At 47.4% G+C, this 27806-nt stretch overlaps 1 protein-coding gene across 3 annotated transcripts; it reads left to right on the forward strand.

Moving 5' to 3' along the window:
* Positions 1-1056: 1056 nt before the first annotated feature.
* dda1 (DET1 and DDB1 associated 1) lies at positions 1057-26034 on the forward strand. 3 transcript variants are annotated; one of them, XM_041204158.1, is made up of 5 exons: positions 1057-1169; positions 18349-18429; positions 19743-19794; positions 20341-20402; positions 21055-26034. In XM_041204158.1, exons 1-5 carry the CDS (start codon positions 1101-1103, stop codon positions 21163-21165), a joined length of 375 nt encoding a protein of 124 aa, XP_041060092.1. In that variant the 5' UTR covers positions 1057-1100; the 3' UTR covers positions 21166-26034. The 3 variants fall into 3 exon arrangements, with proteins under 3 accessions (XP_041060092.1, XP_041060093.1, XP_041060091.1); XM_041204159.1 differs by lacking the exon at positions 1057-1169 and adding an exon at positions 16863-17031 and having other exon boundaries at positions 19748-19794; XM_041204157.1 differs by lacking the exon at positions 1057-1169 and adding an exon at positions 16922-17031.
* The last annotated feature ends 1772 nt before the right edge of the window (positions 26035-27806 follow it).

Here is a 27806-nt window from a genome sequence, read left to right on the forward strand (position 1 = left end):
TCTGTTTCTTATGAGGCACAGGACACCAATTTAATGTGATTGCCAGAAGATACAATGGCAACATGAGGAATTTTTTTTTAATGCAGCAAGTGGTTAGGATCTGGATTATACTGTCTGAAAGCGTGATGGAGGCAGATTCAATCGTGGCTTTCAAAGGGGAATTGCTTCGTTATCTGAAGAGAAAAAGGACTGAAGGTGACAAGAAAAAGGCAGTAGAGTGGGACTAGGTGAGTTGCACTTGTAGTGAGGCAGCACAGACACAATGGGTCAAATGGCTTCTTTCTGTGCTGTAACTTATATAATTCTACATTTCACTCCCAGGCTGTGCACTCCAGATCCAATCCATGTGCTGCATAAAAATGTTTTTCCTCATGTTGCCTGGATGATTGTAATTTCCCACCCCTGTGCCAGGTAGCGTTAAAATCTTGGGAGCCTTGAATAATAGAACCATGAAATGTTACAGCATAGGAGGCCATTCAGCCCATCATGTCTGGACTGGCTCTCTGCAAGAGCAACTCACCTAGTCCCACTCCCCAAGTCATCTTTTCTCTTCAGATAATTATCCAATGCTCTTTTGAAAGCCACAGTTGAATCTGCTGTGGGAGATTAATTGGAAGAGACACCAGAATAATGTTGGAGGATTTCGCAAGATGTGAATTATACCCTAGTAAAAAATTTAATTGCATTCAGAAGAGGGTGCAAATGCAGCACAGATGAAATAGGAATTAAATAATTGAACAGTTTAAATGCTGCGAGGACACAATCTCTAAAAGGACTGACTACACCTCCCAGTAAATCCACCATAGACCCCGGCTTCATGTCTGGGATTATTGATCGCGGTGCATGGTGGGAATTGTAGTTTAATTTCCGGTTCCGCCTGTTCAGACCGGAAGCATCTTCGGCAGATAGGAACGACATCACCCAGCATGCGCAGCAGTGAACCAATAGCATAGCGTCAGAAGGACACGTGTTGCTCCAGAAATGCCGTCAGCCCTGGCAACCAAACTTGGCGGCGGAAGGAGGGGGTTTGAATGACGGGGAGAGCATCCATTCAACAAGCGGATGCCAGGCGCCTCCTGGACACGGACCAATAGGCGGCGATGGGAGGCGGCCCGGACGCGGCAGCAGGTTTGTGTGAGAGGCAGAGTGATGCGGAGCTCGGAAAGATGGTGAGTGAGGGAGACACCGAGAGCGGGAAGTGGGCCGGCCGGCACGGAGCTAAGGACCGCTCAGTGGTACAACAGCGGGGCCGGGAGACGGTAGAGCCTGAGGGAGCGGGGCTGAGGGCCTCAGGAAAGAGGGAGAGGCTGGTTCCCGGCGAGGGGGAGGGCAGTGAGTGTGGGGGAGGGGAGGGGAGGTTGACTGGGGCGGTGGGGGAGGGGAAAAGGTGAGGAGGGAGCAGCTCAACGTTGGGGAGATTATCACAGATTAGGGAAAGGTTAGGACTGTTATGGGGTGGTGAATAATTGGGCTGGGAGCATAAAGGTGTAAAACAGTAACATAGCGGTACCCACCAGTACTGTACCTCAGTGTTATACAGTGACAGACCTGTCCCCACCAGTACTGTACCCCAGTGTTATACAGTGACAGACTTGTCCCCACCAGTACTGAACCCCAGTGTTATACAGTGACAGACCTGTCCCCACCAGTACTGTACCCCAGTGTTATACAGTGACAGACTTGTCCCCACCAGTACTGTACCCCAGTGTTATACAGTGACAGACTTGTCCCCACCAGTACTGTACCCCAGTGTTATACAGTGACAGACCTGTCCCCACCAGTACTGTACCCCAGTGTTATACAGTGACAGACCTGCCCCCACCAGTACCGTACCCCGTTGTTGTTCAGTGACAGATCCGTCCCCACCAGTACTGTACCCAGTATTATACAGTAACAGACGTGTCCCCATCAGTACCCTACCCCAGTGTTATACAGTGACAGACCTGCCCCCATCAGTATCCTACCCCAGTGTTATACAGTGACAGACCTGTCCCCACCAGCACCCTACCACCAGTGTTATATAGTGACAGATGTGTCACCACCAGTACTGTACCCCAGTGTTATACAGTGCTAGACCTGTACCCACCAGTACTGTATCCCAGTGTTATACAGTAACTGAATTGTCTCCAACAGTACCCTTCCCCAGTGTTATACAGTGACCGACCTGTCTCCGCCAGTTTTATACCCCAGTGTTATACAAGGATTGTCCTGTCCCCACCAGTACCGTACCCCATTGTTGTTCAGTGACTGACCCGTCCCCACCAGCACTGTACCCCCGTGTTATACAGTGACAGACCTGTCCCCATCAGCACTGTACCCCCGTGTTATACAGTGACAGATCCGTCCCCACCAGTACTGTACCTAGTATTATACAGTAACAGACCTGTCCCCATCAGTACCCTACCCCAGTGTTATGCAGTGACAGACATGTCCCCACCAGCACCCTGCCCCAGTGTTATATAATGACAGATATGTCACCACCAGTACTGTACCCCAGTGTTATACAGTGATAGACCTGTACCCACCAGTACTGTATCCCAGTGTTATACAGTAACTGAATTGTCCCCACCAGTACTGTACCCCAGTGTTATACAGTGACAGACCTGTCTCCGCCAGTTATATACCCCGGTGTTATACAAGGATTGTCCTGTCCCCACCAGTACTGTACCCCAGTGTTATACAGTGACAGACCCGTCCCCACCAGTACTGTACCCCTGTGTTATACAGTGAGAGACCTGTCCCCACTAGTACTGTATCTCAGTGTTATACTGTGACAGACCTGTCCCCAGCAGTACTGTACCCCAGGGTTATACAGTGACAGACCTGTCCCCACCAATACTGTACCCGTGTTATACAGTGACAGACCTGTCCCCACCAGTACTGTACACCAGTGTTATACAGTGACAGGCCTGTCCCCACCAGTACTGTACCCCAGTGTTATACAGTGACAGACCTGTCCCCACCAGTACTGTACCCCAGTGTTATACAGTGACAGACCTGTCCCCACCAGTACTGTACCCCAGTGTTATACTGTGACAGACCTGTCCCTACCAGTACTGTACCCCAGTGTTATACAGTGAGAGACCTGTCCCCACTAGTACTGTATCTCAGTGTTATACAGTGACAGACCTGTCCCCACCAGTACTGTACCCCAGGGTTATACAGTGACAGACCTGTCCCCACCAATACTGTATCCCAGTGTTATACAGTAACTGAATTGTCCCCAACAGTACCCTTCCGCAGTGTTATACAGTGACAGACCTGTCTCCGCCAGTTCTATACCCCAGTGTTATACAAGGATTGTCCTGTCCCCACCAGTACTGTACCCCAGTGTTATACAGTGACAGACCTGTCCCCACCAGTACTGTACCCCAGTGTTATACAGTGACAGACCTGTCCCCACCAGTACAGTATCTCAGTGTTATACAGTGACAGACCTGTCCCCACCAGTACTGTACCCCAGTGTTATACAGTGACAGACCTGTCCCCACCAGTACTGTACCCCAGTGTTATACAGTGACAGATCTGTCCCCACCAGTACTGTACCCCGTTGTTGTTCAGTGACAGACCCGTCCCCACCAGCACTGTTCCCCCGTGTTATACAGTGACAGACCTGTCTCCATCAGCACTGTACCCCCGTGTTATACAGTGACAGATGTGTCCCCACCAGTACTGTACCCAGTATTGTACGGTAACAGACCTGTCCCCATCAGTACCCTACCCCAGTGTTATACAGTGACAGACCTGTCCCCACCAGTACTGTACCCGTGTTATACAGTGACAGACCTGTCCCCACCAGTACTGTACACCAGTGTTATACAGTGACAGGCCTGTCCCCACCAGTACTGTACCCCAGTGTTATACAGTGACAGACCTGTCCCCACCAGTACTGTACCCCAGTGTTATACAGTGACAGACCTGTCCCCACCAGTACTGTACCCCAGTGTTATACAGTGACAGACCTGTCCCTACCAGTACTGTACCCCAGTGTTATACAGTGAGAGACCTGTCCCCACTAGTACTGTATCTCAGTGTTATACAGTGACAGACCTGTCCCCACCAGTACTGTACCCCAGGGTTATACAGTGACAGACCTGTCCCCACCAATACTGTATCCCAGTGTTATACAGTAACTGAATTGTCCCCAACAGTACCCTTCCGCAGTGTTATACAGTGACAGACCTGTCTCCGCCAGTTCTATACCCCAGTGTTATACAAGGATTGTCCTGTCCCCACCAGTACTGTACCCCAGTGTTATACAGTGACAGACCTGTCCCCACCAGTACTGTACCCCAGTGTTATACAGTGACAGACCTGTCCCCACCAGCACCCTACCACCAGTGTTATATAGTGACAGATGTGTCACCACCAGTACTGTACCCCAGTGTTATACAGTGATAGACCTGTACCCACCAGTACTGTATCCCAGTGTTATACAGTAACTGAATTGTCCCCAACTGTACCCTTCCCCAGTGTTATACAGTGACAGACCTGTCTCCGCCAGTTTTATATCCCAGTGTTATACAAGGATTGTCCTGTCCCCACCAGTACTGTACCCCAGTGTTATACAGTGACAGACCTGTCCCCACCAGTACCGTACCCCATTGTTGTTCAGTGACAGACCCGTCCCCACCAGCACTGTACCCCCGTGTTATACAGTGACAGACCTGTCCCCATCAGCACTGTACCCATTATTATACAGTAACAGACCTGTCCCCATCAGGACCCTACACCAGTGTTATACAGTGACAGACCTGTCCCCACCAGCACCCTACCCCAGTGTTATATAATGAGAGATGTGTCATCACCAGTACTGTACCCCAGTGTTATACAGTGATAGACCTGTACCCACCGGTACTGTATCGCAGTGTTATACAGTAACTGAATTGTCCCCAACAGTACCCTTCCCCAGTGTTATACAGTGACAGACCTGTCTCCGCCAGTTCTATACCCCGGTGTTATACAAGGATTGTCCTGTCCCCACCAGTACTGTACCCCAGTGTTATACAGTGACAGACCTGTCCCCACCAGTACTGTACCCCAGTGTTATACAGTGACAGACCTGTCCCCACCAGTACTGTACCCCAGTGTAATACAGTGAGAGACCTGTCCCCACCAGTACTGTATCTCAGTGTTATACAGTGACAGACCTGTCCCCACCAGTACTGTACCCCAGTGTTATACAGTGACAGACCTGTCTCCACCAGTACTGTACCCATGTTATACAGTGACGGACCTGTCCCCACCAGTACTGTACCCCAGTGTTATACAGTGACAGGCCTGTCCCCACCAGTGCTGTACCCCAGTGTTATACAGTGACAGACCCGTCCCCACCAGTACTGTACCCCAGTGTTATACAGTGACAGACCTTTCCCCACCAGTACTGTACCCCAGTGTTATACAGTGATTGTCCTGTCCCCACCAGTGCTGTACCCCAGTGTTATAAAATGACAGACCTGCCTGTAACAGTACTGTACCCTAGTGTTATACAAGGGTTGTCCTGTCCCCACCAGGACTGTACCTCGGTGTTATACAGTGGGAATCCTGACCCCATCAGTACTGAAACCCAGTGTTATACAGTGACAGACCTGTCCCCATCAGTACCCTACCCCAGTGTTATACAGTGACAGACCTGTCCCCACCAGCACCCTACCCCAGTGTTATATAGTGACAGACGTGTCACCACCAGTACTGTACCCCAGTGTTATACAGTGATAGACCTGTACCCACCAATACTGTATCCCAGTGTTATACAGTAACTGAATTGTCCCCAACAGTACACTTCCCCAGTGTTATACAGTGACAGACCTGTCTCCGCCAGTTCTATACCCCAGTGTTATACAAAGATTGTCCTGTCCCCACCAGTACTGTACCCCAGTGTTATACAGTGACAGACCTGTCCCCACCAATACTGTATCCCAGTGTTATACAGTAACTGAATTGTCCCCAACAGTACCCTTCCGCAGTGTTATACAGTGACAGACCTGTCTCCACCAGTACTGTACCCGTGTTATACAGTGACAGACCTGTCCCCACCAGTACTGTACCCCAGTGTTATACAGTGACAGGCCTGTCCCCACCAGTGCTGTACCCCAGTGTTATACAGTGACAGACCCGTCCCCACCAGTACTGTACCCCAGTGTTATACGGTGACAGACCTTTCCCCACCAGTACTGTACCCCAGTGTTATACAGTGATTGTCCTGTCCCCACCAGTGCTGTACCCCAGTGTTATAAAGTGACAGACCTGCCTGTAACAGTACTGTACCCTAGTGTTATACAAGGATTGTCCTGTCCCCACCAGGACTGTACCTCGGTGTTATACAGTGGGAATCCTGACCCCATCAGTACTGAAACCCAGTGTTATACAGTGACAGACCTGTCCCCATCAGTACCCTACCCCAATGTTATACAGTGACAGACCTGTCCCCACCAGCACCCTACCCCAGTGTTATATAGTGACAGACGTGTCACCACCAGTACTGTACCCCAGTGTTATACAGTGATAGATCTGTACCCACCAATACTGTATCCCAGTGTTATACAGTAACTGAATTGTCCCCAACAGTACCCTTCCCCAGTGTTATACAGTGACAGACCTGTCTCTGCCAGTTCTATACCCCAGTGTTATACAAGGATTGTCGTCTCCCCACCAGTACTGTACTCCAGTGTTATACAGTGACAGACCTGTCCCCACCAGTACTGTACCCCAGTGTTATACAGTGACAGACCTGTCCCCACCAGTACTGTATCTCAGTGTTATACAGTGACAGACCTGTCCCCACCAGTACTGTACCCCATTGTTATACAGTGACAGACCTGTCCCCACCAGTACTGTACACCAGTATTATACAGTGACAGACCTGTCCCCACCAGTACTGTACACCAGTGTTATACAGTGACAGACCTGTCCCCACCAGTACTGTACCCGTGTTATACAGTGATTGTCCTGTCCCCACCAGTGCTGTACCCCTGTGTTATAAAGTGACAGACCTGCCTGTAACAGTACTGTACCTCAGTGTTATACAGCGATATCTGTCCCTCCAGTACCGTACCCCATTGTTGTTCAGTGACAGACCCGTCCCCACCAGCACTATACCCCCGTGTTATGCAGTGACAGACCTGTCCCCATCAGCACTGTACCCCCGTGTTATACAGTGACAGACCTGTCCCCACCAGTACTGTACCTCAGTGTTATACAGTGACAGATCCGTCCCCACCAGTGCTGTACCCAGTATTATACAGTGACAGACCTGCCCCCATCAGTACCCTACCGCAGTGTTATACAGTGACAGACCCGTCCCCACCAGTGCTGTACCCAGTATTATACAGTGACAGACCTGTCCCCATCAGTACCCTACCCCAGTGTTATACAGTGACAGACCTGTCCCATCAGTACCCTACCCCAGTGTTACATAGTGACAGACCTGTCCCCACCAGCACCCTACCCCAGTGTTATATAGTGACAGACGTGTCACCACCAGTACTGTACCCCAGTGTTATACAGTGACAGACCTGTCCCCACCAGTACTGTACCCCAGTGTAATACAGTGAGAGACCTGTCCCCACCAGTACTGTATCTCAGTGTTATACAGTAACTGAATTGCCCCCAACAGTACCCTTCCCCAGTGTTATACAGTGACAGACCTATCTCCGCCAGTTCTATACCCCAGTGTTATACAAGGATTGTCCTGTCCCCACCAGGACTGTACCTCGGTGTTATACAGTGGGAATCCTGACCCCATCAGTACTGAAACCCAGTGTTATACAGTGACAGACCTGTCGCCACCAGTACCTTCCCGAGTGTTATACAGTGATTGTCCTGTTCCCACCAGTGCTGTACTCCAGTGTTATAAAGTGACAGACCTGCCTGTAAAAGTACAGTACCCCAGTTCTATACCGCGATATCTGTCCCTCCAGGACTGTACCCCATTGTTGTTCAGTGACAGACCCCCGTCGCCAGCGGCACTTTACCCCCGTGTTATACAGTGACAGACCTGTCCCCATCAGCTCTGTACCCCTGTGTTATACAGTGACAGACCTGTCCCCATCAGCACTGTACCACCGTGTTATACAGTGACAGACATGTCCCCACCAGTACTGTACCTCAGTGTTATACAGTGACAGATCCGTCCTTCCAGTGCCATACCCCAGTGTTATACAGTGATAGACCCGTTCCCACCAGTGCTGTACCCAGTATTATACAGTGACAGACCTGTCCCCATCAGTACCTTACCCCAGTGTTGTACAGTGACAGACCTGTCCCCATCAGTACCCTACCCCAGTGTTATACAGTGACAGACCTGTCCCCACCAGTACTGTACCCCAGTGTTATACAGTGATAGACCTGTACCCACCAGTACTGTATCCCAGTGTTATACAGTAACTGAATTGTCCCCAACAGTACCCTTCCCCAGTGTTATACAGTGATAGACCTGTCTCCGCCAGTTCTGTACCCCAGTGTTATACAAGGATTGTCCTGTCCCCACCCGGACTGTACCTCGCTGTTATACAGTGGGAAACCTGACCCCATCAGTACTGAAACCCAGTGTTATACAGTGACAGAACTGTCACTACCAGTACTGTACCCTACTGTTATAAAGTGAAAGACCTGTCCACACCAGTACTGTACCCCAGTTTTATACAGTGACAGACCTGTCCCCACCAGTACCTTCCCCAGTATTATACAATGGCAGAACTGTCCCCACCATTACTTTACCCCAGTGTTATACAGTGACTGACCTGTCCCCACCAGTACTGTACCCGAGTATTATACAGTGACAGATCTCTCCCCAGCAGTACTTTACCCAAGTGTTATACAGTGACAGACCTGCCCCCACCAGTACTGTACCCCAGTGTTATACAGTGGCAAACCTGACCCTGTCAGTACTGAAACCCTGTGTGATACTGTGACAGAACTGTCCCCACCATTTCTGTACCCCAGTGTTATAAAGTGGAAAACCTGTACCCACCAGTACTGTACCACAGTGTTATACAGTGACAGACCTGTCCCCACCAGCACCCTACCCCAGTGTTATACAGTGACAGACCTGTCCCCACCAGCACCCTACCCCAGTGTTATACAGTGACAGACCTGTCCCCACCAGCACCCTACCCCAGTGTTATACAGTGACAGACGTGTCACCACCAGTACTATGCCCCTGTGTTATATGGTGACAGGCCGGTCCCCACCAGTATTGTACCCCAGTGTTATACAATGACAGGTCCGTCCCCACTAGTACTGTACCCCAGTGTTATACAGTGACAGACCTGTCCCCACCAGTACTGTACCCCAGTGTTATACAGTGACAGACAGTCCCCACCAGTACTGTACCCCAGTGTAATACAGTGAGCAGACCTGTCCCCACCAGTACTGTATCTCAGTGTTATACAGTGACAGACCTGTCCCCACCAGTACTGTACCCCGGTGATGTACAGTGACAGAAATTCACCAACAGTACTGTACCCCTGTGTTATACAGTGACGGACCTTTCACCACCAGTTCTGTACCCCAGTGTTATACACTGACAGACGGGTCCCCACCAGTACTGTACCCCAGTGTTATACAGAGACAGACCGTCCCCACCAGTACTGTACCCCAGTGTTATACAGTGACAGACCTTTCCCCACCAGTACCTTCCCTAGTGTTATACAGTGATTGCCCTGTCCCCACCAGTACTGTACCCCAGTGTTATAAATTGGGAGATCTGCCCACACCAGTACTGTACCCCAGTGTTATACAAAGATGGTCCTGTCCCCACCATCAGTATTGAAACCCAGTGTTAGACTGTGACAGACCTGTCCCAACAGTACCAAACCCCAGTGTTATGAATTGACTGACCTGTCCCCACCAGTACCTGCCCCAGTGTTATACAGTCATTGTCCTGTCCCTACCAGGACTGTACCTCAGTGTTGTACAGTGGGAAACCTGACCCCATCAGTACTGAAACCCAGTGTTATACAGTGACCGAATTGTCCCCAACAGTACCCTTCCCCAGTGTTATAAAGTGACAGACCTGTCCACACCAGTTCTATACCCTAGTGTTATACAGGGATTGTCCTGTCCCCACCAGTACTGTATCCCAGTGTTATACAGTGACAGACCTGTACCCACCAGTACTGTATCCCAGTCTTATGGACTGACAGACTTGTCCGCATCAGTGTGCTACCCCTTTGTTATACAGTGACAAACCTGACCCAGCCATTACTGTATCCCCATGTTATACAGTGACCGAATTGTCCCCAACAGTACCTTTCCACGTGTTATACAGTGACAGACCTGTCCCCACCAGTTCTATACCCCAGTGTTATACAGGGATTGTCCTGTCCCCACCAGGACTGTACCTCAGTGTTACCCAGTGGGAAACCTGACCCCATCAGTACTGAAACCCAGTGTTCTATAATGACAGACCTGTACAAACCAGTAATGTATCCCAGTGTTATGCCGTGACAGACCTGTCCCCACCAGCACCCTACCCCAGTGTTATACATTGACAGACATGTCCCCAGCAGTACTATACCCCAGTATTATACAGCGACAGAACATGTCCCCCACTAGTACTGTACCCCAGTGCTATACAGGCACAGACCTGCCCTACCAGCACTGTACCCTAGTGTTATACCGTGACAGACCTGTCCCCACCAGTTTCCTACACCAGTGTTATACAGTGACAGACCTGTCCCCACCAGTACTGTACCCCATTGTTATACATCAGCACACCTGTCCCCACCAGTACTGTGCCCCAGTGTTATACAGTGACAGATCTGTCCCCACCAGTACTGTATACTAGTGTTATACAGTGTCAGATCCGTCCCCACCAGTGCTTTACCCCAGTGTTATACAATGACAGACCTGTGCCCACCAGTACTGTACCCCAGTGTTATACATTGACAGATCTGTCCCCACCTGTATTTTACCCCACTGTTATACAGTGACAGACCTGTACACGCCAGTATTGTACCCCAGTGGTATACAGTGGCACACCTGTCCCCACCAGTCCTGTGCCCCAGTGTTATACAGCGACAGTCCTGTCCCCACCAGTACTGTTCCCCAATGTTATACAGTGACATATCTGTCCCCACCAGTACTTTATCCCAGTGTTATACAATGACAGACCTGTACACACCAGTACTCTACCCCAGTGTTATACAATGACAAAACTGTACCCAGCAGTACTGTACCCCAGTGTTATACAGCAACATCTGTCCCTCAAGTACTGTACTCCATTGTTGTTCAGTGACAGACCCGTCCCCACCAGCACTGTACCCCAGTGTTATACAGCGACAGACCTGTCCCCCACAGTACGGTACCCCAGTGTTATTCAGTGACAGGTCTGTCCCCACCAGTACTTTACCCAAGTGTTATACAGTGACATCAGTCCCCACCAGTACTGTACCTCAGTGTTACACAGTTACAGACTTGTCCCCACCAGTACTGTACCCCAGTGTTATACAGTGACTGACCTGTACCCACCAGTACTATACCCCAGTGTTATTAAGTGACTGCCCTGTCCCCACCAGTACCTTAACAAAAACAGAATTACCTGGAAAAACTCAGCAGATCTGGCAGCATCGGCGGAGAAGAAAAGAGTTGACGTTTCGAGTCCTCATGACCCTTCCACAGAACTGGTGTACACACCAGTACCTTCCCCGGTGTTATACTGTGGCAGAACTGTCCCCACCAGTACTGTGCCCCAGTATTATACAGTGACAGACCTGCCCCTACCAGTACTGTAACCCATTGTTGTTCAGTGACAGACCCGTCTCCACCAGCACTGTACCCCAGTGTGATACAGTGACTGACCTGTCCCCACCAGTACTGTACCCATGTATTATATGGGGACAGATCTGTCCCCACCAGTACTTTACCCCAGTGTTATACAGTGACATCAGTCCCCGCCAGTACTGTACCTCAGTGTTACACAGTTACAGACTTGTCCCCACCAGTACTGCACCCCTATGTTATACGGTGACAGACATGTACCCAACAGTACTGTATCCCAGTGTTATACAGCGACAGAACCATCCCCCAATAGTACTGTACCCAAGTGCTTTACAGTGACAGACCCGTCCCCACCAGTACTGTACCTCAGTGTTATACAGTGACAGACCTCTCCCCACCAGTACTGTACCCCAGTGTTATACAGTGAGAGACCTCTCCCCACCAGTACTGTACCCCAGTGTTATATAGTGACAGACCTGTACACGCCAGTAGTGTACTCCTATATTATACAGTGACAACCCTGTGCCCACCAGTCCTATATCCCCGTGTTATATATTGACAGATCCGTTCCCCACTTGTACTGTACCCCAGTGCTATACAGTGACAGACATGTTCCCAACAGTACCCTACCCCAGTGTTATACAGTGGCATGCCTGTCTCCACCAGTACTGTATCCCAGTGTTATACAGTGTCAGACCTGTCCCCACCAGTACTGTACCCCAGTGTTTTACAGTGACAGACCTGTCCCCACCAGTACTGTACCTCAGTGTTATACAGTGACAGACCCGTCCCCACCCGTACTGTACCCCAGTGTTATACAGTAACAGACCTGTCCCCACCTGTACTATACCCCAGTGTTATGAAGTGACTGACCTGTCCCCACCAGTACCTTCTCTAGTGTTAGACAGTGATTGTCCTGTCCCCACCAGTACTGTACCACAGTGTTATACAGCGACATCTGTCCCTCCAGTACTGTACCCCATTGTTGTTCAGTGACGGACCCGTCCCCACCAGCACTGTACACCAGTGTTATAGTGTCAGACCTGTCCCTACCAGTACTGTACCCCAGTGTTATACAGTGACAGACCTGTACCCACCAGTACTGTACCCCAGTGTTATTAAGTGACTGACGTGTCCCCACCAGTACCTTACTCAGTGTTATACAGTGGCAGAACTGCCCCCACCAGCACTGTAACCCCGTTGTTATACAGTGACAGACCTGTCCCCAACAGTACTGTACCCTAGTGTTATACAGTAACAGACCTGTCCCCACCTGTACTATACCCCATTGTTGTTCAGTGGCAGACCTGTCCCCACCATTACCTTCCCTAGTGTTATAAAGTGGAAGACCTGCCCCCACCAGTACTCCACCCCAGTGTTATACTGCGACATCTGTCCTTCCAGTACTGTACCCCATTGTTGTTCAGTGACAGACCCGTCCCCACCAGCACTGTACCCCAGTGTTATACAGTAACAGACCTGTCCCCACCTGTACTATACCCCATTGTTGTTCAGTGGCAGACCTGTCCCCACCATTACCTTCCCTAGTGTTATAAAGTGGAAGACCTGCCCCCACCAGTGCTTTACCCCAGTGTTATACAGTGACAGACCTGCCCCCACCAGTGCTGTACCCCAGTGTTATACAGTAACAGACCTGCCCCCACCAGTACTGTACCCCAGTGTTATACAGCGACATCTGTCCCTCCAGTACTGTACCGCATTGTTGTTCAGTGACAGACCCGTCCCCACTAGCGCTGTAGCTCAGTGTTATAGAGTGTCAGACCTGTCCCTACCAGTACTTTAACCCAGTGTTATACAGTGACCGACCTGTACCCACCAGTACTGCAACCCTATGTTATACGGTGACAGACCTGTACCCAACAGTACTGTATCCCAGTGTTATACGGTGACAGTTCTGTACCCACCAGTACTGTAACCCCGTTGTTATACAGTGACAGACCTGTCCCCAACAGTACTGTACCCTAGTGTTATACAGTGACAGACCTGTACCCACCAGTACTGTATCGCAGTCTGAAACTCTGACAGATGTGTCCCCACCAGTGTGCTATCCCTTTGTTATAGTGACAGATCTGACCCAGCCAGTAATGTATCCCAGTGTTTTGCAGTGACAGAATTGTCCTCAACAGTACCCTTCCCCAGTGTTAGACATTGGCAGACCTGTCCCCACCAGTACTGTGCCCCAGTGTTATACAGTGATTGACCTGTACCCACCAGTACTGTACCCCAGTGTTATACAGTGACAGACCTGTACCCACCAGTACTGTACCCCAGTGTTATACAGTGACAGACCTGTACCCACCAGTACTGTACCCCATTGTTATACAGTGACAGACTTGTCTCCACTAGTACTGTACCCTTATGTTATACGGTGACAGACCTGTTACAACCAGTACTGAATCCCAGTGTTATTCAGTGACCGAACCGTTCCCCACTGGTACTGTACCCCAGTGCTATTCAGTGACAGACCCGTCCCCATCTGTCCTGTACCCTAGTGTTATACAGTGACAGACTTGTCCCCAGCATAATGATACCCCAGTGTTATACAGTGGCACATCTTTCCCCACCAGAATGCTACCCCTTTGTTATACAGTGACAGACCTGACCCAGCCAGTACTGTATCCCAGTGTTATACAGTGACAGAATTATCCGCAGCAGAACCCTTCCCCAGTGTTATATAGTGGCAGACCTGTCCCCACCAGTACTGCACCCCAGTGTTATTCAGTGACAGAACTGCCCCCACCATTACTGTACCCCAGTGTTATAAAGTGGATGAACTTTCCCTACCAGCACTGTACCCCAGTAGTTTACAGTGACAGACCTGCCCCCAGCAGTACTGTACCGAGTGTTATACAGTGACCGATCCGTCCCTCCAGTACCGTACCCCAGTTTTATACAGTGACAGATCTGTCCCCACCAGCCCTATACCCCAATGTTATGAAGTGAATGACCTGTCCCCACCAGTACCTTCCCCAGTGTTTTACAGCAGCAGAACTATCCCCACCAGTCCTGTATCCCAGTGTTATGCAATGACAGACCTGACCCAACCGGTACTCTACCCCAGTGTCATACCATGATAGACTTGTCCCCACCCGTTCTGTACCCCAGTGTTATATATTGATAGACCTGTCCCAACCAGTACGGTACATCAGTGTTGTACAGTGACTGACCCGTACCCACCAATACTGTACCCCAGTGTCACACGGTGGCTGGGCTGTACCCAACAGTAGTACACCCCAGTGATATACAGTGACAGACCCAATCCCCACCAGTACTGTACCCCAGTGTTATACAGTGACAGACCTGTCGTCACCAGTACCCTACCCCAGTGTTATACAGTGGCAGACCTGTCCCAGCCAGTACTGTACCCCAGTGCTGTACAGTGACAGACCCGTATTCACCAGTACTGTACCCCAGCGTTATTCAGTGACAGACGTGTCCCCACCAATACCCCACACCAGTGTGATACAGTTACAGACCTGTCCCCACCAGTGCTGTACCCCAGTGTTATACAGTGGAAGACCTGTCCCCACCAGTTCTGCACCCCAGTGATTGTCCTGCTCCCACCATTACTATACCTCAGTGTTATACAGTGGCAAACCTTCCCCCACCAGTACTGTACCCCAGTGTTATAAAGTGTAAGACCTGTCCCCACCAGTATTGTACCCCAGTATTATACAGTGACAGATCTTCCCCCACCAGTAATGTACCCCAGTGTTATACAGTGACAGACCTGTCCCCACCAGTACCCTACCCCAGTGTTATGCAGTGGCAGACCTGTCCCCACCAGTACTATACCCCAATGTTATACCATGATAGACTTGTCCCCACTAGTACTGTACCCCAGTGTTATATAGTGACAGACCTGTCCCCATCAATACCCTACCCCAGAATTATACAGTGACAGACCTGTCTCCACCAGTATCCTACCCCAGTATTATACATTGGCAGAACCATCCCCACCAGTACTGTACCCATGTTATACAGTGACAGACTTGTCCCCACCAGCACTGGATCCCAGTGTTATACAGTGATTGTCCTGTTCCCACCAGTTCTATACCTCAGTGTTATACAGTGGCTAACCTGTCCCCACCAGTACTGTAACCCAGTGTTATACAGTGACAGAACTGCCCCCACCAGTACCCTTCCCCAGTTTTATACAGTGGCAGACCTGTTCCCACCAGTACTGTACCCCAGTGCTATACAGTGACAGGCCTGTCCCCACCAGTATCCCACCCAGAGTTATACAGTGACAGACCTGTCCCCACCAGTACTCTAGCCTAGTCTTATACAGTGATAGTCCTGTTGCCACTAGTTCTGGTCCCCAGTGTCATATAATGACAGATCTGTCCCCACCAGTTTTGTATTCCAGTGTTATACAATATCAGACCTGTCCCCATCAGAACTGTAGCCCAGTGTTATACAGTGACAGACCAGTATCTACCAGTACTGTATCCCATTTTTATTCCTGTTAGAATTCTGTTAAAATATGTTACTTGCAGGATTAACTGTGGTCTTTTACCTTTTGTTCGCACAAGCAATTTTTGTTTTCTGTAAATACGATGTCATTCCCTGGCGCTGCTTGTTGGTGCAGTTTTGTTGGTAAAGCAAACCCTTTGCACTGTAACACCTTTTCCACCATATGACTTGCTCTTTGGGTCTGTTCCTTGCTCTTGGAGGACTTGTTGCCCACTTTCATCTGTACGACCCTGTACCAAGAAGGGGTTAACCAATAGGAAGCTGTGCTGTGGGTACACTCGGTGCTTAATATTTCCCTTTAAAAACAGTTCAGAGTCCCTTACCCTGGGAACCAATTTGAAATGCTGTGACTTTCTGGTTGCTGAATTAGTTGAAACCTCCGTTTACTGCATGGAATTCCGGGATATTGTCTTGTGAGTGTGAGGATCCTGTTCTGTAATTCTGTCCAATTTTTTGTGAAACCAGAGACCCACTGGCCTTTCAACAAACCTTTCATTGACTTTCTCCAAGTCTTTACGTCAAACTGTAACATTTGAGCATTTGTCAGATTTGCTTTGGACTGTTTCAGTTTTTAAAATGTGGTCTGAATGTGTTGTGTTTTGTGAGGTTTTCATTTTCACTCTGGTGGAAACCAGATGCTTCCTCCCAAAAAAACCCTGCAATTTATGTAAAGTAATTAAAGCTGCGATGATATATGGACGATGATATATTGAACTTTTTATGACTGATGTAATATCTTGTCCATCCTGGAATCAACTGAGGTTCAGAGGATTCCAATCTAAATTTAACCTTTCAACAGTCAGCTGTGACAGGGTGAGTTCCACTGCTTTAATCACCGGTCATAACATTCTCCTGTCTACTTTTCTGGGGTAATCTTGACCCTGTGCCTTTGTCTCCCCAGCAGCAGATTTATGATTGTCCCTTCTGCCTTGTCCACTTGCTGTCAACTTGAGTCTCACCCCCCAGCATCCAGTTTCCCATTGACTTCAGTATTGTGCCCTCCTAGTCTCTCCTCTCCCTGCGTCCCCTGCCTGCCCACCTGACAATAGACACTGCTGTTTGATAGGCCAAAGCATAAGAATGTAAGAAATAGGAGCAGGAGTCAGTCGTTTAGCCTTTTGACCCCATTGGATAAGATCATGGCTGACCTACCTTAACTCCATCTCCCCACACTATGCCCGTATCTTTCAGTGTCCAAAAATATTTTGATCTCAGTCTTGAATGTACTCAACAAGTGAAGATCTCAAATTCCAAAGATTCATCACTGAGTGAAGAAGTTTCTCCTAATCTCCGTGCCAAATGGCCAGTTCCCTTATCCTGATACTGTGACCCCTAGTTTTGGACTCTCCACCAGGGAGAAACAGCGTCCCAGCATCTATCTGTCAAGCCCCATAAGAATTTTGTTTAAATGAAATTACCCCTTAGTCTCTTCAATATAGATTTAGTCTACTTGATCTCTTCTCATAGGTCAATCCCCTCATTGCCTTTATTGCACTCCCTCTAGGACAAGTATATCCTTCCTTGGGTAAAGAAACCAAAACTGTACGTTGTACTCCAGGTGTGGTCTCATCACAGCTCTGTACAAGTGCGCTAAGATTTCTTAACTCTTTTAACTCCCTTTGCAATAAAGGCTAACATATCATTTACAGAGACTATGAGCTCGTGCCTCTCTGCCCACTTTCTGTTCAGCTGAGAGCTTCAAGATGCTGCTTTACCTGCTCCACTCTGTTCTCCCCCCACCCCCGCCCCCACTCTTCCTGTTTGATGGAGGAACAGCCATTTTCCCCTGGCCCTGTGAGGCTGTTCATGACAAAGACAGTCCCTAGCTTGGCAGGGATGTGTTGCATTGCGGCTGATGAGCCCTCATTCGTTCAGTGTTTCTTTCCCCCCAGGTAATGAATGGTGTGGGTGTAAGCCAGTGGTACAGATTACAGTTCCGTTCTATTGTTTGAAGTGGGGAAAGCCTTATTGCCCCTCCCCTCTGCAAGTTTGATTGGCAGAGGCAATGATTCTTTCCATCACCTGCCTGACTAGAGACGGGAAGCTTTGCCTTTCTTTCTCGGGTTATCCAAGATTGGACGCTCTGTGTTCCGATTCACAGACTGCTTATTTGTATGTGTCTGATTACAGGCAGACTTCTTGAAAGGATTGCCGGTCTATAACGAAAGCAACTTCAGCCGATTTCATGCAGATTCAGTTTGTAAAGCTTCGGTGAGTACTTATCAAAGGTTGAGAATCAACATCATATCGTAATGTCTGAAGGCAGAGATACATAAGGATAAACCTGGCTAAGACAGATAGAAGGATGCCATGCACCAAACTTGAGATAAATAATACAGCATACTAAATGAAGGTATATTAGAGTAGGAAAGGTCATTCAGTTTTTTTTTTCCCTTCTCCTGCTGGAGATTCAGTGGGCAGCAGGTGCCCTCTGTGCACTCTTCAACTCCATTGTGAAAAGCAAGGGATTCAAATATGAGGAAGCATAGTAATCTCTTGCCATCCTCACCTGGGGCATTCACACAACTCCATGCCACCAGGGGATAAGTCCCTTCTCCCAAACCCAGGGATAAAGAGAGTAAATGTTACTGTAGTATTAGGGTCTGGCACATAAATGGTTAACGTGGGACTGATATAGTACTGCCCCCACAGTGATGTAAGAGAATGACGTGCACCTAGGGGTCAGGGTAGTGTTGGACAGAGCCATGTATAGAAGCAAGCATGGAGACAGCTCCTAGCTTGGACCTTTACTGCACATATGTATATAGTTTCTAGTATTTAATAAATACTTACTGTTGAACCATCTAAGGCTGCAAATACAGTAAGACCTTCTGAACTGCATCTGCCTTACAACTGTTACTCTCCTGTTCAATCTAGACTGGAGAATTGGTAAAAAGAAGTCTCTAAATTGAACAACAATCTGATGCACAACTCTTCATATTTTGCACACACATTTTGCATCCTGTCTGTAACCATCCAGAGAGAGAAAGGAGCCCATGCAGGACAATCTAGAACCTGTTTCCCAATGCACAGTCTTCCCGTTCAGGAACCATGCCCTGCCTATGTTTTTGATTCCATTTGCTTTTCTCCTCTGGTCCGCCTGGGTCATACCTGATGCCCAGGCACAGAGAAGGTAAGTTTTGGCAGCTTGGTGCAGGGCTTGCTCAATGCCTCATGTAACCAGCTGCCAGAAAATGTCCTAAATTGTGCATAGTAATGACAGATACACAGTCCTTGTCTCTGAAAAGGCAGTGTGAACTTGAATGACATTTGTTCTATGCGTTTCCTCTGTATGATCGTATGCATGTTTGTAACAGTTTGTATACTTAGTGGTACGTATTAACGGTTGAAATGGCGGTGGATGCTGTACCCCAGGAAAGAAGTATAGATTTAGTGATGGGAGTATGTTACAATGGATGGTCTCAATTGATTGCTAGGAAAAGTAATTAAACTTGGAATATAAAACCTGCTGAACTTTTAAAATCTTGTATATTTCCACTGAATGTGCAATTTTTTTTTTGCAGAATAGAAGACCATCTGTGTATCTCCCAACACGAGAATACCCATCGGAACAGAGTAAGTGCTTGAAGTAGTTTTACTGATCTTTTTTTGTCAAATGTGGCATTCAGGAATGATGGAGCACATAATGAATGGATTTGATGTGTGCCTGTGATTTCCCCCATATGATGATGGGACACCCGCGTGTGGTTTACCCCAGGGGTCAGAACTGTGTATCTCTGCTTCATGAGAATGTAGTTCCTTTCCCCTCCAACACTCTGCCTCAGTCTTAACCTCATGAAGGCACCAACTGCAGATGCGCAGCACTGTCTTCGTCCCTACACCACTTGTGATGTGGCTTCTTCATTGTCACTGATTCACCAATGGGTTTATGCAATCGGCCCAAGCTCATCCTGGGTGTGGCCCAAACTCATTTCACGAGTTGCAGCCTCACAACTAGAAATCTTCATCCCAGCAGTCTCAGCTAGACTGAACCTGGATTTAGAGCTGAAAACTCTGTATAGAACCCACAGAAATACCTTGTTTTATCACTCCACATTTTATTGAATTCAATTGTTTATAGAAACTTGACCACTAAGTATCTACCTTTTTCACTTTACACAGTCATTGTGACAGAAAAGACCAATATATTGCTTCGATATCTCCATCAGCAATGGGACAAAAAGGTGAGCTGCTGATAGCTGTTGGTTATGCTTGGGAGGTTTGTGTGTAATGACGGGTGAGAAGGTTTGCATTATCCATGGCAACTTTTGTTGGATGGAGGTCCAGTAAGTGTGGTGGGAAATTTCCTGCATTATCAGTGGTCACATGAAGGCTGAGGTACAGGGAGAAATGCTTCATGTGAATTGGAGTACTCTTTAGGAAGGGGTTGTTGTGGTGGTGGGGGTTTGCTTCTGATATGCCATAAGAAGGGGGCATTCCTTTTGAGTTGGAACAAGTGGGCAAAGGGGCACTTCCTGTGTTTTGGAGATGCTGGGAAAGCCAGAAATTTAATTGAAGACCTCACAGGTGGTTTACCTTCACATGTGAATCTAGATTGAGAGAGTTGCCTGGCTGTTCGATTCTGGGAGGCAATGCAGCTGGTGTTGTCCAAGACGATGTATTTCCAGTGAGGGTCACTTGGTAGCAATTAGTGAAAATCCTGGTTGATTTTCTTCCTCCAGCACCTCCCAATCTCAATTATCCTGGGGGAGAGTGAATGGAGGTTGCACCCAATTGCAGCTCCAGCCCCACTCACTGAGTGGCTAATTCAGTACAGTATCAAATCAGAGGGCGCATTCGTCCTCTGAACTGATCTCTCCTTCTTTCTTCTTGCAGAATGCAGCGAAGAAAAGGGACCAAGAGCAAGTGGACGTTGAAGGCGAGAGTTCGGCCCCACCATGCAAAATTGCCCGCACAGACAGCCAGGACATGATCGAAGATACTTAATCCTCTGTCCACAAGATGCAAGTGCTTCCCTTCTCATCATGTAATGTCTTACAGTCTCTCCACTGTGCAGCCCTTCATTTGTATATCATAGGAGCACCTTTATTTATTTACATGTAATTTATGGTCTGGGTGAGGGAGGGAGGAGGGGGAAGTGGACCCAACGAAAGCCCTTTGTGGTGTCCAGTCATGATCAGCAATTGACCGGGCTGCTCGAGGTTTTTGCAGAGGTTCCAGAGGCAAAGTCTTGAGTGGATGTAGCGCAGAGCCTGTGGTTAAAAAGAGTGTGTAATAGTGTAGGAGTTGGAGCCTCTCAGTGTGGAATGCAGTGGTCCTGAAGTGCATGTCTAACCCACCTGTACTATCCACAGTGTCTACACTCGTATCTTCCTGATTATTTCTACTTGCCTATCACTATCATTAACTTTATACTCCTGGCAGGTTTGATGCAGGTCAGGTTAATATGATGCACAGCTCAGTCTTCAGAAACAATCAGAATGTCTGTGTAAGACAGTTAATAATTTGTCAGAGCTGTTTTTAAATAACCCTTGCCTTCATCCTAAAATGAAACCCTGCCCTTTGCGGAGCTGCCTTTGGTTGTTCTGTTCAGACTTCACTCCCCCCTTTCCTGTCTCACTCACTAGTTCCTGGCAAGAGAGATGGGAAATGATTGAGCTGACCAACCCCAGACCAGACTTTGGCTCATAAGTGGACATGGCAAGATTTGTACAACAAAGCCTTGGTGGGTACAGCCTCAGAGCATTCTGGGAGTGGGTACTTCATGCCACAAACGACTTCAACTGGTGGCATTGGAACTGTTTGCTGACCTCGTGGGACATTTGGTTTTAAGATCAGTTTTTTTTATTTTAAGGGAAGCCGTATTGTATGGGTTTGTTTCTTTTTAAAATAAATATTCTGAAGTTCAAAGAGTTAACATTGCGAGTGCTGGAAAATCGCTAATTCAAGTTCTCGTGGTCTGGAGGAACTTGGTGCAACGGGACCTCAGAATGGGTGACAACCAAGCCCTGAAATCACGATGTTTGTGTTCTACACTCTTTATGATAATTTGTCCACTGTTTTAATGCAGGCATTGACTTTTTAATGCCAGACGTGGAGTGATAGTGTGTGATCTAAGACTGCATCAAGTTGTTCCAGTGTTAATCCCTCACTGTAATTCCTATCTCTGATAGGGTGAACTTTTTCTAAGCTTTATTTTTTGGTTAAGCTTGCATATTGGCAAAGAAAAATTAATCTCCTTTGCGTTACATCACCATGGAAACTTGACTTCAAAGAGCAGTATCTGCTTAATTGAGTTGCCTTTACACAAGAAGTGTATTCCTGTTTTTTTAAGCTGAGACCATAGTATGATCAGCATGAATGGAGTGGGTGTGGGAATGTACTGAGTACAGAGCAGGAGGAGAGAGAAACTGTCTTTTGCTGCTGACCTGCTGAGCATCAGCAGCAGCTTATCCTGATGCATTATGTCGATGTACTTATTGCTGATTGCTCCTTATTGATAGAGAAGAATAGGGATGGCTGAGCAATTGGCTTCAGCTCCGGCTGTGCCATCCCTTCAAACCCATACAGTATCAAACTCTACTGGGATGGTGCATTGTTGGGGCAGCTAGGGTTTCTTGTTCTGGGCTGACTCCCCATCTCTGTCTGACTTTCAATCCATCTTTGGTGTTGAGGTTTCTGTTGCCATTGCGAGCGGATCAATACTTGACCCAGAGGCCCCTGTAACTGTCCGTGTCACTGGTAATGCAAAACCTAGTGGTTGTGATCATTAATAAGAAGCAGTAACTCATCCATTTCTCAATAATCAAAAATAATGCAAGTCAACTGTTTGCCAGGGAAGGTGGGCAGTGAAATGTTGCTTAAAGGGAAACTTATTCTTTGCCTAGTTAATTTCTTCCATTCTTTTTGCTCCTGTGAAGGCCTCTTGTTTTTATCCATATTCCAACTTCAGAAGGAGCCATGATGTAATTTTTTGGGATGGTGGTGATGGTTGTAATGATGAATAAATTGAGAACCGCTGCTTCCAGTGTGAGCTGGATCAGTGTGAGTAGAGAAGAGGCTGTGCTTTTCAGTGTTCAAGGGTAAGCCTTTTGAAGATGAGGGTTGGTGAAGGGCCTTTCTTTCAGTCCCACAGGGCCTAGCACAGTCTGATACCATGACCTCAGGCCAGGAAGGACAGTAGATCTTGTCACCCTATGTACATAGCCTTGATTTGAGGATGGGAAAGGTGATAGTTCTTTGATTCATTAGCAGATGAAGTTATGCCAAACCCTTGCTGCTAAAATCATGTAAACTGTACTGAAAACTGCAACTGTTTACAAATTCCAAACATGGCTCCCCTAGTTCCCCAACAGATGTACTGGGACCCAAACCCACTGTACCTTCCCCCAATCCCCCCCACCCCCAATCCTCCTCTGAGATCCTTTCTCAGGCTTTCAACACTAGAATATTGGTGAAGATGCAAAGCATGCGGACTGAGAACCAGATCAAATGTGCTGATGGTCAACTCTGACTGGAGTGAGACTGTGAAGGGAATAGCCAGCATGTGGTGTGAGGCATCACGTGAATTTGATCCCAGCTGCCATTGCCTCTGCTATGGGCTCTGAGAGTTTTTGATGTAAATCATTGGCTGAGTGCAATTACTAAATCAATGAATTTATTCTCTTGCAGCAACATTTTCCCTACATTGCCACAGTGACCTTGCTTCAGAAACACTTCATTGGCTGTTGAGTGTGCTGAGGTGCTCTAGTGCATTAAATCCTTTCTAAATGAATCCATTGGAAGACTGGCTGCTGGCGCAGTCACTCTGGACATGTTTCATTTGCCTCTGATACTTGGCTTCAAATCCAGTCATACCAGTGAGCTGAAATTCTGTCTGTCTTCACTATAAAGTACTTTGACTCAGTTCCAAATCCATAGCACACAAAAGTGGGCTTAATATGACACTGAATTACCAGCCTGCCTCACTGCCCTCCAGACTCAGGGCTGGTGCCGTGGCTTACTACTTCTCTTGAAACCTGTCAGTAGTTATGTTCCTACCAGACCCCATTTTTTTTTTTTTAACTGTTTCTCACAAGCAGTCACTGATATTATACAGGAAGTCTCCCGCTGTGATCCCTTTGATCGTTGACAGATGAAGGTATGCTGCCTCAGGCTTGAAGAATGTGTTTGAACAACTCAAAGGTTGAATCCAGGCACCAGGATAATTACCTTTGGTCATTGTTACTTTCTGATTGCTCCTTTTTTAATATCTTAAGCACTGTCATCCCAGCACCCTACAAGTACAATGACAATGTGAATATAGGCTTGCAGTTTATAAGTCTGTTGTACAATGGAGTCCCCTGAAGGTGCTGTATTGTTGTTGCAAAGATAGTTCCAGTGTTCACAGAGACCGCCTTGTCACAGCATTGTCAACCACTGGTACCAGATCATTGTACAAAGTCTCTCTTCCATTCCCACTTCCTTCAACCACCTTTAACTTTGCCTTGCATGAACTCAGTGAGCTGCTACCAATCAATAGCTGGCTTTTATCGTATTTTTTTTAAATAAATAAAACGTCACAGAAAACTTGTAATAAAGGTGTTTATAAATGTGAAGAATGTATATTTTCTTTTTTTTTGTAATACTGGGCCCAGACCAGTGTGATTACTGTGCTGATCAGATCCAGTAGTGGGTTTCAGACCAAGTGTTTGCAAGTCTTGACAGCAGCCCACAAAGGGGAAGGGCATAACATTCCGAGTGTTACACTACAAGACCTGTATTGGATGAAATATTGCTGTTTTGCCTTGCCACTTCCCTACAACCACCCCCTGCACCCCATACACCTTGAATGCACTGACTCCTGCTCGGGGGCTGGGTGATTCTGGTTCTATATCCACCCTTTGGGTGTTGGACATGGGGAAGATCACGGCTGATTCTGATCCTGCTCTCACCTCGTATCCCACTTGGCTCTGCCCCCTCAGTACAAGATTATTTTTTGATTCCCACTACTGCAGCACTCCAGTCAAAACTAGAAAACCCCAGGCAGATTGAAGTGACTGATTAGGATGGGACCTGGTAGGGAAGGGTCTAAAGTGTCAATTGGCTATTTGAGAAGGTGGATCCCTGGGCAGAATGGGGATGGGGGCTGGGTGGGGAGTGGGTGTCGGGTTTGATGGTTTGTGATGAGTTGTCAATTAGTAATTTGACCCTGGTTGCTTGTACACTGGCTGTTGGGCATTGGCACCCTGTGATTGTGGCTGTATTCTGCGACCTGTCTGCACAGTAGGGTTACAGTCTGGACTGAGAGATCCTGGAAATGCCTCCCAAGATAAACTTGTTCCTTCCTGTTGCACAATTTCTGTTTTATTCTTGGGTGATCTTTGGGAAGGTGTCAGTGTTTATAGAGAGGAGATGTCTTGCTTGGAGTGATAAGTGCACGCAAGGCTAACTGGATAGTAAGCAGGAATCAAAGCTGATTTTTTTTTCTCTTTCTCTTAACCCTTCTCCAAAGCACAGGGCTAGTGAAGCAAAGTCAATTCCAGCAGCTCTTTTCACTGCTTTTTGCTGTTGACTCCACATAAGGCTGGGGTTATTGCCCAGATCCTATCCGGAGCTGTATGGCTTAGTACCATGTCGTGATAGTTGGGGGAAGGAGTCGGGGGACGGCGTGTTGCTGTGAAGGTGTTCCTCTGCGAAATGGCAGTGAATGGAATAAGACACGGGCTTGGTGAGATCGCAGTCAGTAATTACCTTGATCTGGTGTATGCTGCTCTCTGAATTTGTACAAATTTTTTTGAGCTTTCTATTGTGGATTTAGCAAACAAAAGCTGATGTAACTTCTAGAAGCAAATTAAAATATTTTGACAAATACCATCATCCGCTGTTTATATTTGTTTTAGTGTTAAATTTCATTTTCTATATCTTAAATAGTTGTCATACCCAGAGAACTTCAAATCTTGCTGCGTCCATTGGCGGCTGTGCCTTCAGTTGACTGGACCCTAAGCTCAGGAATTCCCCCCCTAAACTTTTCCACTTCTCGACTGCGTTTTCTTCCTTTAAGACACTCCCTAACTTACCTCTTTGACAAAGCTTTTGGCCATCTGACATTGCTGTCAATTTTTGCATAACACCCTTGTGAAGTGCTTTGAGATGGTTTATTACGTTAAAGATACTATATAAGTTGCCACTTCCATTATCAGTGTCAGCTTGGCTCAGTAAGTAGCCCTCTGATTCCAAAGGTCATGGATTCATTCCTACTCTGGAGACTTGCGCACACAATCCAGGCTGACACTGTGGACTTGTAGTATTTCCCTCGTATCACAGGGCGGAGGTGAATCTTCCTTTCCCTCTAACTTCCACCTTTTTTTTCTCTCTCTCTCTCTTCCACCCAACCTTTCCTTGATCACACCTCCCAATAATTTGTCAAACTGACGGCCCTGTCAGCTGGTTGTGATGGATATTTGAAGTGCAGGTATTTCTCCAATGACCTGGCTAACATTCCCCCCTTAAACAACAGTATAACCAATTGGCTGGTCCTTTTACCTCTGTGCGAATTTGCAAGTGTTGAGTGGTTTCTGTTTGTGTCTACAAACATCACATTCAATCATTTATATATGAAGCGCTTTGATAACCTTCAGTGTGGTCTGTGCTCTCTCCAAGCTTTGACCATTTCCTTGCTGCTCCATCCCATCCTATTCTATCTTATCTTTCTTTCCATGCTTCCCCCGCCAACATAAATGGGAAATCTTCGTGCTACGGTAATCTGCGTAACAGAATGGAAAAAACTGTATCCTAACTGCACGGAGTCCCATTTGCTCATCACCCTCTGTGCACCTTGGCCTCCATTGGCTCCTGGTACACCAATTCCTCAATTTAAAAAAAAAAAATCCTTATCCTTGTTTTCAAATTCCACCATGGCCTCGTCCCCTCCCTCTCGCTAACCTCCCCAGACTTACAACTCTCTGAGATTTCTGCACTCTTCCAATTCTGGCCTCTTGTGCAATCCCTGATTTTTAATCACTCCACCATTGGAAGCCGTGCCTTCAGCTGCCTGGGCCTCACACTCTGAAATTCACTCTGTGAATCTGTCTGCTTCTCTCTCTGCTCCTTTAAGAAGCCCTTTGAAACCTCCCTCTTTGACCAGGCTTTCAGTCATCTATGAAGTGCCTTGAGAAATTTTACTATGTTAATGGTGCTATATAAATGCAAGTTTTTGTGGTGCGGGGCAGAAAGTACTCCCATTTGTTTTGTGTATACTTTTATTGTTTTTTTATGCATTACAAAAATATGACAAAATAAATTAAATAAATAAAACCCTTTTGCATGAAAAGGAAACTGGTTTAAAAAAAACCTCTGTACATCAGTAAAATGGAAGATGCAGTGATAAGGAGACTTAATTCGCTGGTACTTTGTTTCTGAGTAAAGGGGCCACAAATGTATGTATTTACATTGCATCATCTGACAGCTCATTCCGCTTCTAAGCCAGAATTGTGTGATCCTGCTCCTGAACCGGGACTGTCAAGATCCCAGTTCTAAACCAAGACTGTTGAGCTCCCGCTCCTAAAACAGCGGAACTTGATTTTCTCTCCAAGCTGCTCCTGCTAAACGATTCCCCACATCTGACTTTCGGGTGCAAACCTTTGACA

Source organism: Carcharodon carcharias, chromosome 14, assembly GCF_017639515.1.
Source record: "Carcharodon carcharias isolate sCarCar2 chromosome 14, sCarCar2.pri, whole genome shotgun sequence".
NCBI classification, from domain to species: domain Eukaryota; kingdom Metazoa; phylum Chordata; class Chondrichthyes; order Lamniformes; family Lamnidae; genus Carcharodon; species Carcharodon carcharias.

What these genes read in the sequence shown, in the direction of transcription:
- dda1 (XM_041204157.1), top strand. Translation starts at nt 16,939, where the DNA reads ATGACTGATGTAATATCTTGTCCATCCTGGAATCAACTGAGGTTCAGA. An exon ending in ATTCAGTTTGTAAAGCTTCG is followed by an intron (nt 18,430 to 19,742) that starts GTGAGTACTTAT and finishes TTTTTTTTGCAG; the next exon opens with AATAGAAGACCATCTGTGTA. An exon ending in ATCAGCAATGGGACAAAAAG is followed by an intron (nt 20,403 to 21,054) that starts GTGAGCTGCTGA and finishes TTCTTCTTGCAG; the next exon opens with AATGCAGCGAAGAAAAGGGA.